Source organism: Ursus arctos, unplaced genomic scaffold (genome assembly GCF_023065955.2).
Source record: "Ursus arctos isolate Adak ecotype North America unplaced genomic scaffold, UrsArc2.0 scaffold_13, whole genome shotgun sequence".
Classification (NCBI taxonomy): Eukaryota; Metazoa; Chordata; class Mammalia; order Carnivora; family Ursidae; genus Ursus; species Ursus arctos.
This window is the reverse complement of record NW_026622797.1, coordinates 33,187,197-33,201,308: the sequence shown is the minus strand read 5'-3', so window position 1 is coordinate 33,201,308 and position 14,112 is coordinate 33,187,197. Positions and strand designations below refer to the sequence as shown.

Sequence of the window (14,112 nt, the reverse complement as noted above, 5' to 3'; positions counted from 1 at the left end):
AACTGAATAATATTAACCATCCTTGAATTCCTGAAATAATTACTATTTGCTCAGTGTAGTATTCTCTCTCTAATCTGCTGGTTTGTAAAATTCAATAATTTCAAGAGAGGGGATTAATTTATGCATCTTAAGTGAGCATTAAATGCATTGTTCCTTCTTATGTAAACTTCACTGGTATTTTTTAACAGGGCTATGTTTAATTCATATGATTTATTTTTTTTTAAGATTTATTTATTTTAGAGAGAGTGAGTGAGGAAGCATGAGTGAGGGGAGGGGCAGAGAGAGATGGAAAGAAAGAATCTCAAGCAGACTCCACACTGAGTATAAAGCCTGACCTCAACACACTGAGATCGTGACCTGAACTGAAATCAAGAATTAGACCCTTAGCTGACTGAGCCACCCAGGTGCCCCCATATGATTAATTTTAAAATGTATATAAAGGATACAATTTAATTTCATTTTTTGGGATAAAAATTGTTGTCTTTATATTGTTCTCTTTAACACAATTGGCTATTATAGCTATTTTTGTGCTACAGGTCTATTTTTTTTTTTTTGCTATGTCTCCAGATGAAGTGAAAAATAAATATGTGTGCATATCAGACATGCACAGCTAGTATAAATTACTGTGCTTTGAATTTTTATATTTTCCTTCAGGGAACATATAACTTTTGAATTTAGGCAACTTTGTTCATCTTTGAAATAGCCCCAAGAGGCAAATAGGAAGTAGCTATTATTACTCTGATGCTATAACTGAGGAAATTTGAAGCATTCTGATTTCTTTCCTATGTATAGTATGGATTCCAGTTTGATATGAACACCATTACACAGGGCAATGCCCTAGACTTTGGGTAGAGTGATTATAAGCATGGCTCTGGGGTCAGACTGCTTTGGTTCCAATCCTCACTTCATCTTTTATGGACTGTGGGAGCCCAGCCAGTTATCTCAAGTCAGTGGGGTCTTAGTTTTCTCATTTATAAAATGAAGATGATAATAGCACCTACTCAGAGTTTTTATAAGGATTCAATGAAATATCGTATAAAGGGTACAGAACATTACTTAGTACATGGCAAGCTCCAGAGGAGTGATAGTGATGATGATGATGATGGTGATGAAGATAGTAATCACTGTACATGTTATCCACCATTTATAGTATAAGAATCAATCAGATGATAATTAATCAAAACACGTAAAAATCATTATCAGAGCTATGTTAGATTTCCTCACTTTTTTTCTTTATATCTTTCTTCAAAAATATGGAGTAGAGAAGAATAACACTATAGAGAACTTCACAGTCTAAGCATTTCAACTTTTAAATAAAATCCACATGACTTTGTAACTATTTTCTTCATAATTCCTGATAATACTTATCAGAGAACTGTTGCTTCATGCTAGGCATTAATATATCTTACACATAGACATGTTACTACCAATAGCTCGTGACTGTTGTCCCTTAAGGAAAATTTTCTTCAAAATGGAAGAGCAAAACCTAAGTGATATTGATCCTTAAGCCAGGGGAAGCAGAGGTGAGGGAACAAATGCTAATCAGTACACACACATACACCCCATAGACAATCCAGGTAGGTAGGTAGGTAGGTAGGTAGGTAGATAGATAGATAGATAGATAGATAGATAGATAGATAGATTGACTTTCCAAGTTGTTATAATACACACTTCTATATCTATCTATATCTGTATCTATAACTTTCTCAATATATCATCACTACACCCCCATGGTTAGTATTATTTTTGCAAAATTTTTAAAGGGCATATTGAATTCTCACCTAGCTCAAATAACTTTTTGAAAGTCCACATAATTTGTGAAAATAATATTTTCACCCTATCACAATTCTTATTTTAAAATGAAAAGAAAAAAAAATCATTATTGATCAGCTCTGTTGTCTGAAACTACCAACATTTGTGATTAAGCAGTTAGCCCTATATTTGGTAAACAGACTTGTAACTAGAATCTACTCTGTTTAAGGTACTTTATAAGCCCTATCTTATTGAATTTGTCTAACAATCTGACCAAAATAGGGATCGTTAGTATTTTATTACAACTCTGAAAATTAGTGCTTAGAAAATTTAAGTAACCTGCAGAGCTTCAACTAAAATGTATTAGAATCAGTTTTCATATCCACTATAAAATGCTATCTACAGACTGAGAGAGTAAACACACTGTTATCTGATTAAATGATTTGATTTTGAAGGCCTACGTGAATTCTGTCCTAGACTACTGATAGAATCTGCAAATATGATTAGAAGCCATGTATGAAAAATATTTGCAAAAATCATGGAAATATGAAATTTGCCATAGGATGGAAATCCATGAAATGCCACTCCAGGTTTATAAAGGAAAGTAAAATGTAGCAAACATTGATTTTGATCTCCAGTAAAACTTAAGGACTGCTTACTGAACTACTATCTGTCAAGTGTAGAAAAAATAAATAGTGCTCATTAGAAATCAGTATAGGTTCACTCAAAATAAAACATAGCAGACTAATTGCAAGGGTTACTATCTGAGATCCTTCCTGAATCTCATTATGATATCAAATTCATCAGAAAGTGTGACATAATATCTGAGATCCTTCCTGAATCTCATTATGATATCAAATTCATCAGAAAGTGTGACATATTACATCTCAAATTCAGCAAAAATAATAACAGCCCCCAAATATTCAACCCTGTTTACATTTGTGCCAGGACCAAGGCTGATCACTATAGATAGATTTTTTTCTCATTCATTCTTACAGTAAACTTATGCAGTAGATAGGATTGTTCTTTCTTTTATAGTTGATGAACTACTGCTGACCAAAATTAAATAATTTGCTTAAGTCATAAGCCAGTAAAGATCAGATCCTATGATCCAAACTCGGGCTTGTTTAAATAGGCATTTGACAGAATGTTTCATGGTATTTTCACAAACAAGGTTGAAGAGATGGGCCAGATAATAATCAGTTAGCAAATTTAATGACTGTAGAAGTTTCTCTACACCTCAAGAATGTGTGCTGGGTTCTCGGTTCATGTCTCCAATGATGAGACATAGGCTTTGTGTTTCACCCCGTCCTGTTCAAAATTTTGATCAGTGATGTGGATGAGATGTATCAAATAGATGACGTAGAGCTGGAAGTGTTACCTAATGCATTTGATGGTGGTCAAGAAGCTTAAAGAGCCTGACAGGTGGAAGTATGAGCCACAGTTAAGAAGACAAAATTAATATAAAAGTTTCTGAGCTTAGGTAGGCTCACTTGTTCATTCATTATTGTGGCACTTAATAAATATTTCCAATATGCAGATATTGCGGTAGGTGATGAAAAGATACCAAGATGAGGAATGCAGGGGCCTTACCGTCTAGGAGCTTATATTCTAGTGTTTAGGGAGAGAGCAGAGGAAATAAGATGTAGTAGCAATTCCTGTGAAATAGAGTTTTTACTTGACTGCACAGTCATGTATGCAAGATCCATATCAGGAAAGGGAGGACAGTCACTATTTTTGCAAATCACAGGTAGAGACTTAAATATCTATTTTAAGAGAAATTCTGAGTGATCAAGATTATTAAATGTTTAACTTGAAGAGATTTAGGAAGTAATAGCATTTTGTAGACAATTGAGGACTTGCCTTGGGAAATGGGAATTAGACTTAATCTTCATAGCTTCAGAAGGCAGAACTTGGATCATTGACTGAAAATTAGAATGTGTTTTCATTCAACATAAGGAAAATCTTCATAGCTTATAATTGTACAAGATGAAAAGGGCTACCTTAAAAGGATCCATTCATTCAATAACGTATTGAAGAAAAAGTGGGGAAGCATCCCTTTAAGGAAAGAGGGCTAAGTTAAGAAACTTGTTACCTCAGATCTAAGGTACTACGTAATATTAATGTTATATTATTTTGATTTAGTAGAAGGGATATATACCACTGGTTTTCCCATGTGCAAAAAAAAATGAATATCATATATTCTAATCTGTTATTTAAAAGGCACTAGAACATACAGTATCACTCTTGAGAATATAATTAAACTTTTCATTAGACATCTAAAATATAGGAATTTTTCCTAAATATTAATTTCTATACAAGACAAGTATTGTGTCTCAAAGTAAACAGGAAAGTCATATGGAAGGTCTGTGTCAAAAAGTTTCAAAAATAGCATCATGATTTATATGTTGTGTTTGTGGACCTAACCAGAACATTTGATTTTGTTAACCAAGTTTAGTATGTCAGCAACCCTGTGAAAGATTGACTGTTCAGAGAAGGTTAAAATATTTGCTTGATCTGTGAAGAAATTATATAGAGCTGTAGGTATAAGAGCAGCAAACCATATTTTTGAATCTCTGTATTTCTGGTAATAATCAACATTGTCTTTAAGTGTTTTGAGTCAATTATTAATGCTATATTAGGTTACATAAAATAATTCATTATGCAGTGGGTTTATTTTTACAAAAGCAAAATGCTGGTAATTGTTCAAGATCTTATGTATTTTTTTGGCACATGTTTATTCACATAACTGTAAAATATGTCCTTAAAACACTCCCCAGTTAACTCACTATTTGACACCTTGCTGAATGATTTAGACTGGACTTTATGGGTAATTTATCCCAGAACCATTATCCCTTGTCATGCTATTCTTAAACAGGGAATGGCTATTTTATTGCTAAAATACTGGTCCCTTTGGATGGCTGAATAAAAGAAGATCATGGTTCTTATACAATAAATCCTAATTCAGAACACAACAAATTATCTTGTTAACCACATTTCTATAAAGTATTAGACTTGAAACTTGGCCCTTTTCATCTTAAGAAGACTGACCGGTTTCAGCTATACTTCCTATATTGTGCATTCTGTCATTCAGAATAGTCATTGAATGACTACCATGTTTCAGTCACTGTGTTGAACTGGAAGGAGCATTTAGCCCAGACTTAGGACATCAGGGAATATTTGTCAGAGAAAGCAACATTTAAAATGAGAGCTGAAATGTGTAGGTGCTATCCAGTTAAGAGAAGGGAAGAACATTCCAAAACAAGAGATTTGGATATAAGAAGTCCCAGAGGAAAAAGAGAGCATGGCATAATATGAGAATTTCAGATGGTACTATATGGCTTTCACATAGCATACAAAGGTAGCAGTGGCTAGAGGTAGGACTGGAGGGGAAGCAAGCAGATGGTAAAGGTCTTACTTGCTGGAAAGTTTACAATTCATCCTGAGAACAATGAAGAATTAATACAGGCTTTCCAGCAAGAGAATGGCATGGTTTGATAAGTTCTATGAGATGATCATTCTGATTGCAGTTCTAAAAAAATTTAGAAGTAGGATCTTTAGCTAAATTCTGTTCCAGTAAACCAGGTAAAAATGAGAGTGGCCAGAGAAAAATAGTAAAGACAAAGAAGTAAAGAAACAGTGATAGAATCATGGAACACGGTGATCAAACAGGCTCTCTGGAATGAGAGAGGCTCTAGATCGCTGGCCTGGGCAATTGAGCAGATGATAGTGACCGTAGATGAGTTGGACAATACAGAAGTATTAGCAGGTTTAAACAGAGATGAGCTTAATTTTCGATATTTCAAATTCAAGGTGCTTTTGTTATGCAATAAGTGCTATCCAGGAAGCATTTGGAAATGTAAGTCTAGAACTCATTAGAGATATCACGCCTGAATATATAAAATTTAGAGTTTTTGGCAAGTAGATGACATCTAAAGTCATAGTAATGGATGAAATCACCAAGGTAGAGTGTGTAAGACAAAGAAAAAAATAAAGAGGTGAGAGCCAAAGTTAGAATCAAAGGCACCAATGTTATTACACAGAAAGAGACGAAAAGAGTCCATGAAGGGGCATAAAGAGGAATAGCCATAGAGTTAGGAGAAAAATCAGCAGATCATACCATTTAAGAAACCATAGAAAGAGAAATTTCAAAGAGTAGCCAGAAATATTAGCTGCTGCAGAAAATTCATGTATCATGAGGACTTAACTACTGTCAGTAAATTTTGATTTATCAACAAAGATCTTATCAGTGAGTCTGGCGTCATGGTGACATGAGAACCTTTTTTAAAATGATGAGTAGTAAGGAGGGCACGTATTGCATGGTGCACTGGGTGTTATACGCAACTAGTGAATCATCGAACTTTACATCGGAAACCGGGGATGTACTGTATGGTGACTAACATAATATAATAAAAAAAACATAATAAAAATTAAAAAAAAAATAAAGTGCAGAGAGCTGAAGGGAGATAAGGAAATAGAAATCAGGAATGTAAACAATGCTTTTAAAATGCTTATCAAAGAAAGGATGGAAATTTCCAGAGACCTGAGGCCCCAGAGATATAGTTGAGCTAGGGAAGTCTGGGCCAACCTCAAATGCTAATGGGAAAAATGAGCGAAGGAGGGAAAAATGCAGATGCTGGTGAAAAGGGGAGGCAAAAAGGCAAGGAATACAGTTTAGGAAGAGAGTAGCTTTAGACAAGGACAAACACCACTTCCTATGGGCAGAAATAAATGTTAAAGGGATGGAAAGTACTGCAAGACAGATGGCAAGTCTTTCACAAGAAGCTGAGGGAACATTCAAATGAGTTCTTCCTTTTCTCTGAAAATAAGGGGCTGTCGTCTGCTGAGAGTGAGGTGGACATTGAGAGTATTTGAGATTAGTATCCTATTATATAAGAAACTGGATCCATTTTACATTATTATAAAAGGCATCTCTAAGTGGTATGATGTATTTTCAAACAGAGTCCCCAAAATGTAAAAATCAAAACAATGACCTAAAATTCATCATGGTATTGTCATGATTTCACCCCATGCAAGAACAAAAACTCTGAAAAAAGAGTCAAGAGAAGTTCTTTAAAAAATTTATAATTCCATGGTAATGTCTGTAGAGGAAGTGACTTCAGGTACAGTGTGTTGTGAATGACCACACATACCATGCCAAATATTGTCTGGCTATTAGAACACACATGAAAAGTAAATATGTGTTTCTTGATTGAATGAAGCCAAAAGCCCAGCATATGGGATGTGGGCCAAGTTCAATATGGAGCCCACGGGTGTCTCTGTTGCCTCCAGCTGAGTTGCTCAGATCAGTTCACTAACATAGCTATTTTATTACTGACTTCTTTGCTTCTCAACTTTTCTTTTGATATTGTTTATAAGAGGTCATCCTTCTGACCACTCCAAACCCTGTGTTATAAAATCAAGCTAAAATGCAATTCCATATTCTTCTTTTTCCTCCTTTTTCTCAACTCCCAAAGTCAAGTATCACATTCCCACTACACAGCAGTCAATATTGCATTCCTGCTGCCTTGTTTCTTCTTTGCTACTTTTTAAAAATTTTTTCCCAAAGTAGAAGTAAATTAGTATAGGATTGGATGTCATTTTACCTTTTCCTCTCACTTGATTCCTCTCAGTACCTGGCATGTAGCTCTCTCTAAGTCCTTATTGCATGAATTATTGCAGTGTGCTAAGTATAATTCTACTTTATGAGAACTCTAATTACAAAACTACAGAGTATTCTGAAACTATTCTCATTTCCTTATGGAAATGTCTTAAAGCATATAACCTGAGTGTCTCTTACTATGCAAACATGAAAAAGAAAATATTAACCTGGGATGCCTCGTTTCAGATTGGGTCCTCTCTATTTATAAAGAGTTATCAACATCTGGCAAGAAGTAGATGGATAACATTCTTAGTGTGGTAACTAGGGAGACTTTTTGTTTTGTTTTGTTTTGCCTCTTGTTGCCTCTTAAAATATTTATGCTTTCCACCTTGGTTTGGTTTCAGAAAGTCCACTGACAGGCATGTACCAAGGTCCCAGGATTTTTTGGTACTTTTCTAGCACCATTCTAGAAAAAACATAAATGGCCAGATGATATAATAAATTATAGAAATGTGTGAAGTATGTTCCCCAGATTCCAGTAAGAGAAAAATTTATACAGAGATTTATATAGGAAAAAGAGAAAGGAAATTCTCATTGTCAGTATAGCTACAACAGCCCGGTATTAGTTTCTCTTATGAAAGAACTTCTTTAAATATATGTATATCAAGGGACGTTTGGGTGGCTCTTTTGGTTAAGTGTCTGGCTCTTGATTTCAGCTCAGGTCATGATCTCAGGGTCATTATCTAAGGGTGGTGAGATCAAGCCCTGAGTCAGGGCCTGTGCTGGGCATGGAGACTGCTTAAGATTTTCTCTCTCCCTCTTCCCCTCTCCCAGCCCACCCCTGCATGCACCCTCTCCCTCTTCCTCTAAATATGCTCCTGTGAACACACAGAGACATACATATCATTGAAAGAGTTCTTGAGGTACTCATAGGTGGGAAGCTGTATGATAAATTACATTCTAACTCTCAGTAAATGAAAAACAAACTTCTCCCTTTTCCTTTACAGAATTGTCAACATCACACTGCTGGTGACTTCTGTGAACGATGTGCTCTTGGATATTATGGAATTGTCAGAGGATTGCCAAATGACTGTCAGCAATGTGCTTGCCCTCTAATTTCTTCCAGCAACAAGTAAGATTGAGAAATTACCATATTTCCCAATCAGTAGCACCATCTGTGTAGTACATGGGCTTTCTATGATTTAACTACTTTTTCCATGTAGACAAAATCTCAGTTTAAGATAGACATTTTTTTTAAACAAGATAAAAACATGACAAAAGTGAATCCATAATGCTCTGTGGTTTATTTTTCCATTAAAAGCCTGTCCCAAGTAAATAATATTTAATAATTAAAATGTAAATACTAATATTGACATAATTTATGTTTATGAAATAAATGTACACATGTGTGTAATTTTATACACTTTCGTAAGGGTCTTGTATTTGCATATAGTTCTACAATAACTCAGCTCTGAAGGATTGTTTGGGTGCCTATTATATGACTTTTGTGACTCCTTCCTCTCATGTTGTGTATTTAATTCACAATTTGTAAAGAATTATTAAGAAAATAATTGAAGAAATAGTTAAAGGGGGTGACTTATTTTTATGTTCCAAAATAAGTCCACATTTCCCAGAATCACAGTCCCGTTCTGTTAAGATGGTCTGAGGTTGGTACCATGGAAACACAGCCATGAGGGGAGACAAAAGCCAGAATATCTTATTTCAGTGCTCTCTGCACATTCTGCATTGGTTTAGATATTGATGAAAACCCTTGTTGCAAAGTCTGCCTCTACCTGGAAGTATAAGCGATTTATAGATCTCAATCTCTAACTGGTAGGGCAGTTTTTTCTCTAAGAATTTGTTTTTGAAAAGAATGTATGGCAGTTTGTTCAGAATTCTGGACACCTTTTCTTGAGTATATGAGAACCACAAAGCAACTTAGATAAAGATATTATTTCCCTCCCCCACTCAAGTTCTTTTTTTTTTTATCCTTCCTCATTGGCTTTATATATATTCTGAAAACATTTTCATGTAAATTGTCCCCCTTTCTTCTGTAAGTTCCTCTTTTTTTTGTTTTAGAGAATCACAGGTCTTTTGTCAAACGTAAATTTTCGGGTAAGTGGGATATTAACAAGGATAAAATATGTGTTTTTTTGGTTCACCCAAGCACCAAGTGGTAGGTGTATGAAAAATACCATTATTTCTATTTTCCTTCCGCTAATCTCCCTCTAATGCCTAGATTTAAACAAGAGAATGTTATTTATTGTATTGTTATTAAAATGTGAGCCATTGTATAGAAAGATTCAGTAATTAACTGATAACTTCTTTGATAACAATGAAGCATAACATCTGTTGAAAAGGCTCACAATAAAATGTGTGTCTTAAGAGAAGTCAACTTAAATGTCAAGGGAATTCAAAGGTGCAAAATACTACACTTGATTTTGGAAGCCTCAAAAACATATTGAAAGAAGTAGTAGGATTTATAATAGATCATAAACAGTGAATTGAAAGGTTTTTACTGGAGGAGATATCAGGAAATTACATGAACAAAAGCTTAGGAAACAAAAAACACAATTCTTCACTTTTAAGAACTAATAAGTAAGAGTTCGGAGCATGGAGTTCAAATAGGATTCATAATTGCAGATGAAAATGAGCAGGAGAATGGAGGCCATGTTATGGAAATCTTTGAATACCCATCTAAGAAATTGCTATTTAATTTTCTTTGTAATGAGGAAACACTGCACGTTTTTAGTTAAAACAAACAAATAAAAAGGTTAATGTGACCTGAGCCACACTTTGGGAAGACTGTTATGAGAGAGAGCTAAGTAAAATGAATTAAAACAGGAAAAGAAAAAAAGTGAAGAGCACGATTAATATAAGCTATTTCACTAACTTAGGCAAAAGATAATAAGAATGTGAAGGTAGGCGATAATAACAGGAAGGGAGAGGAGGGGACAGGTGTGAGACCTTTGCTGAACGTAGCCTTCCAGAAGTGCTAACTAATTAGACATGAGAGGTTCGGGCCAGGCAGGAGTCGAAGCCAAAGGTTGTTAGCCAGGTTGACCTCAAAAATGGTAGTGCAATTAACCAAAATAGGGAAACCAGGAGAGAGCTGCTGCAGAGGACAGACAATTTACGTTCCAAACAGGTTAAAATTGATATGAAAGATCTGTCCAAATGGAAATATGCAAATAGCTACAGAAAATGGAAATAGAATTGGAAGGGCAGATGAAGGAAGAGATATGTTAATAAATGAATTAAAATTGGATAAGATTTCCCAGGGTTATGCTGCCCAAGGGGAGCATGTGGAAAGAAGGAAAGACAGAATTCCTTACACAAGAGAAACCAGAAAAGAAAGATGAGCCAAGACAGGAGCTGTTGCGGAGGCAAGGGAATGGAGCCCACACTGGCTAAGGACACCCCCAGCGAGAAAAGCAGCTGTTCTCAGAGAAGCCTGAGTACGCAGGGGAGCCTTGACCTGTGAGGGTCGTGGAGGAGTTTTGACAGTCAGTCGTGGAAACAAACATGTTACAAGGATGTCAGTTAATAGCTTTAGTAATTTTCAAGAAGGAAAAAGAAAGAGTGCTACCTTGTTTGGTTAGCAGGATCAATAAAACGGTGTGTTTTAATTTTTGTTTTCTGTGATTCGTTTAATTTATTTTTATGGAAAGGACCCTCTAAGAATCAAAATACCAAATCCAAGTGGCTAGTTCAGTGGCTTTCAAACTTTTTTAACAGCAACCATTTTAAGAAATCATTTTTTTTGTATCCTAACTTGGTACATGAAAAACTTCTGTGTGTATAATATAAAATATAAGTACATATATATATGAATATATATACACATATATTCATATATATACTTTATATATATACTTTATATATATATACTTTATATATGTATATATACATATATATACTTTATATATATGTATATATACATATATATACTTTATATAATATATACATATTATTTATATATGTGTATATATACATATATACTTTATATATATTAGAAAAAATATATATATATTAGAAGAGATTTTAGTCCAGACCTACTAGAGTGATTTCATGACCCACTCATATCACCACCTAAAACTTGGCACATTAATTAACAAAGCAAAGACCTGTGTGTGGTAAGAAGGGAAGAGTTAAAATACAAAGCAAAGAAACCAGCCAGGGCAAAGAAGAGAGGCCCTCCTTCCCAAGATATAAAAATAAATTCTGAACTACAGTTGGAGGAGGCCTAGATACCTCTCTTCAGTGGCTTCGATCTGTGCAGCCAATGAAAAACAAGGAGTAAGGGGTGGTGAGTGATTACTAACTTCCACGCATTAGTGTTTCAATATTTCTTACCAAGACAAATATGGCAAACTGTCAACCATCGTGACAATGCAGTGTGGCTCAAGGGTTTTCCACCACCTACTCAAGGAAAGGTCAGATATTGTTCAACAGAGTAGATGAAACCCTCTACCATCTGCAATCTGACCACCTTTCCCCTTCAATGCCTTCTCCTCCCTTCTACAGTGATGCCATGTTGGAGTCCCTTGTTCTTTCCCAAACATGCCCACCATCTTTGCCAGACAGAGAAAGACAGAAACTGTGTGGTTTCACTTAAGTGTGGAATTTAAAAAAATATGAACTCATAGAAACTGAGTGTGAAATGGTGGTTGCCAGGGAGTGGGCAGTAGGGGAAATTGAGAGAGGCTGGTAAAAGGATACAAACTTCCAGTTATAAGATGAATGAGATCTAGGATCCAATATATAACTTGGTAACTGTAGTTGATAATACTTTTTTGTATAATTGAAATTTGCTAAGCAAATAGAACCTGTGTTCTCACCACCCCCCAAAAAGGTATATGTGGGGGTGATAGATGTGTTAATTAATTTGTACATATATGTATATTAAATCATCACATGCACACTTTAATTATATTACAATTTTATCTGCCAGTTGTACTTCGATAAAGCTGAGCAAAACAGGGGTAGATGTATAATGTCATATGAGACAGTGCAAGTGCTACCAGGGAAAATAGAGCAGCCTCAGTGAATTGGAAGTGGCTGGGGTGCCCTTTTAGCCAAGGGCCTCAGTGAAGATCTTTGTAAACAAAGGCTTGTGCAGAGATGAATGAAGTAATGGGGAAAGCCATGTGACTGCCTGGAGGAAGAGTAGTCCGCCAGAGGAAAAAAACGAGTATGCTATCCCGGAGACTGGCCCATGGTTGGCAGAGAGCATGGATCTAGAGCAGATGGCTCAGAGTGAATGGTGTCAGGGGAATCATGCCCAAGATATGACTCAGGGAAGCTCCAGTGGCTACTGAAATGTCCGAACTGCTAACAGTCTTCCAATGGCAAGAGGTGGCTTGGAACAGGGAAATGCGATGGTGTTAGTGATGGCAACAGGAGCAGCAGTTTCAGGTAGCGTATGTGGAATGTGAGAGATGGGAGACAAAGTTGAGTCTGTAGTTTATGGCCGAACAAATGGAAGCACAGAGTGACCATGGAGGAGATGGGGAAAATTATAGAAAGGTCAGTGGGATTGTTTTGGAGGGGGAAACTCAGTTTTAGCTCTTTAGGGTAGATGCAAAGATTTTAAGACTGAATGAGATCATTTCATTTAGGGGAGAGGGCAAGACAGGGTAGGAGAAATCTGAAGACTGAACCGTAGGGCACATAAAGAGGTCAAGGACATGATGTATATTCAGCAAAGGAGACTGAAACAAAGCAACCAGTGAACTGGGATAAAAAGGAGAAGGGGATGGGGGATCCAGGAAGCCATTTCATCTCTGTAGTATCCACAGGAACAACACAGACTAGCAGACTCTAAATCTCAGAAACTCTCTTGGGCAAATTTGGAATTAGCAGACATAAGTAAATGTCTAAGATGGCCTCCAAGAGAAAAGCATAGGATTTCTGGGTGGCCCTGCAGATAATATGTGAATGGAGAGTAGATGAAGGAGTTGTGAGCAGAAAGAATCAACTCTAACTTCAGGAAGTTGTGATCCCTATGCCCTCCTTCTTAAGTCCTTATATGTGATTTAAGGAAAAGGTTCAACACACCATAATATCATAATTTAAAAAAGTTTATATCAACTATTCAAGGAGAATACTAACATTCTTGCATAGTAATTGAGACAGATATATTAGTGTAAAGGATTATAATTTAATTAGGTTGGCTCTCTAGATTTTCACTTGAAATGTCTAAAAACTTGTTTCCAAGTGCCTATATATATACATATATATATGTATATATGTATATGTATATATGTATATATATAGTATATGTATTTATATGTAGCTTGTGTGTGTGTATATATATATATATATATGAGTTCAAAATGTGATATATGAGTGTGTGTGTGTGTACAAATGCACTCAGCACCAAGCTTTAACTGAGAGAGCTAAAGGCTTGCCAGAATATGTCAATTATGTATTTGTGGACCTATTTTGCGAAGGCAAAATATAAATTTTTTGGCTAATGAGTTTGTGAGTAGTAGATCAATTTGTTCACGTATTTCGCAAAGGTTAGAGTTTATTACTCATTCATGTGCTATTGATTCATTGCACTAGAGGACAGTTAAAATAGGGTCGTAATGGCAGCTGACTGAAGGAGTCGTGGCCCTAGTCTATACACAATTTATCTTTTTCAACAGCAACTTCTTTAGCAGACCAACAAAAAGAAAAATGGTGTTCACAGCATTACCATTTTGCAACAAATATATTATTTTTTTCCTTCTAAGTTTCCGGTGCATCATGCA

General features: G+C 35.6%; 1 protein-coding gene across 2 annotated transcripts in view; it reads left to right on the top strand.

Moving 5' to 3' along the window:
- Window positions 1–14,112, top strand: part of LAMA2 (laminin subunit alpha 2) — a 603,226-nt gene that overhangs the window by 416,548 nt on the left and 172,566 nt on the right. For both annotated transcript variants that reach the window (XM_057311058.1, XM_057311057.1), the window contains exon 31: window positions 8,362–8,486. In XM_057311058.1, the coding sequence (XP_057167041.1) occupies window positions 8,362–8,486 (125 nt within the window). The remainder of the gene's footprint in view (window positions 1–8,361; window positions 8,487–14,112) is intronic.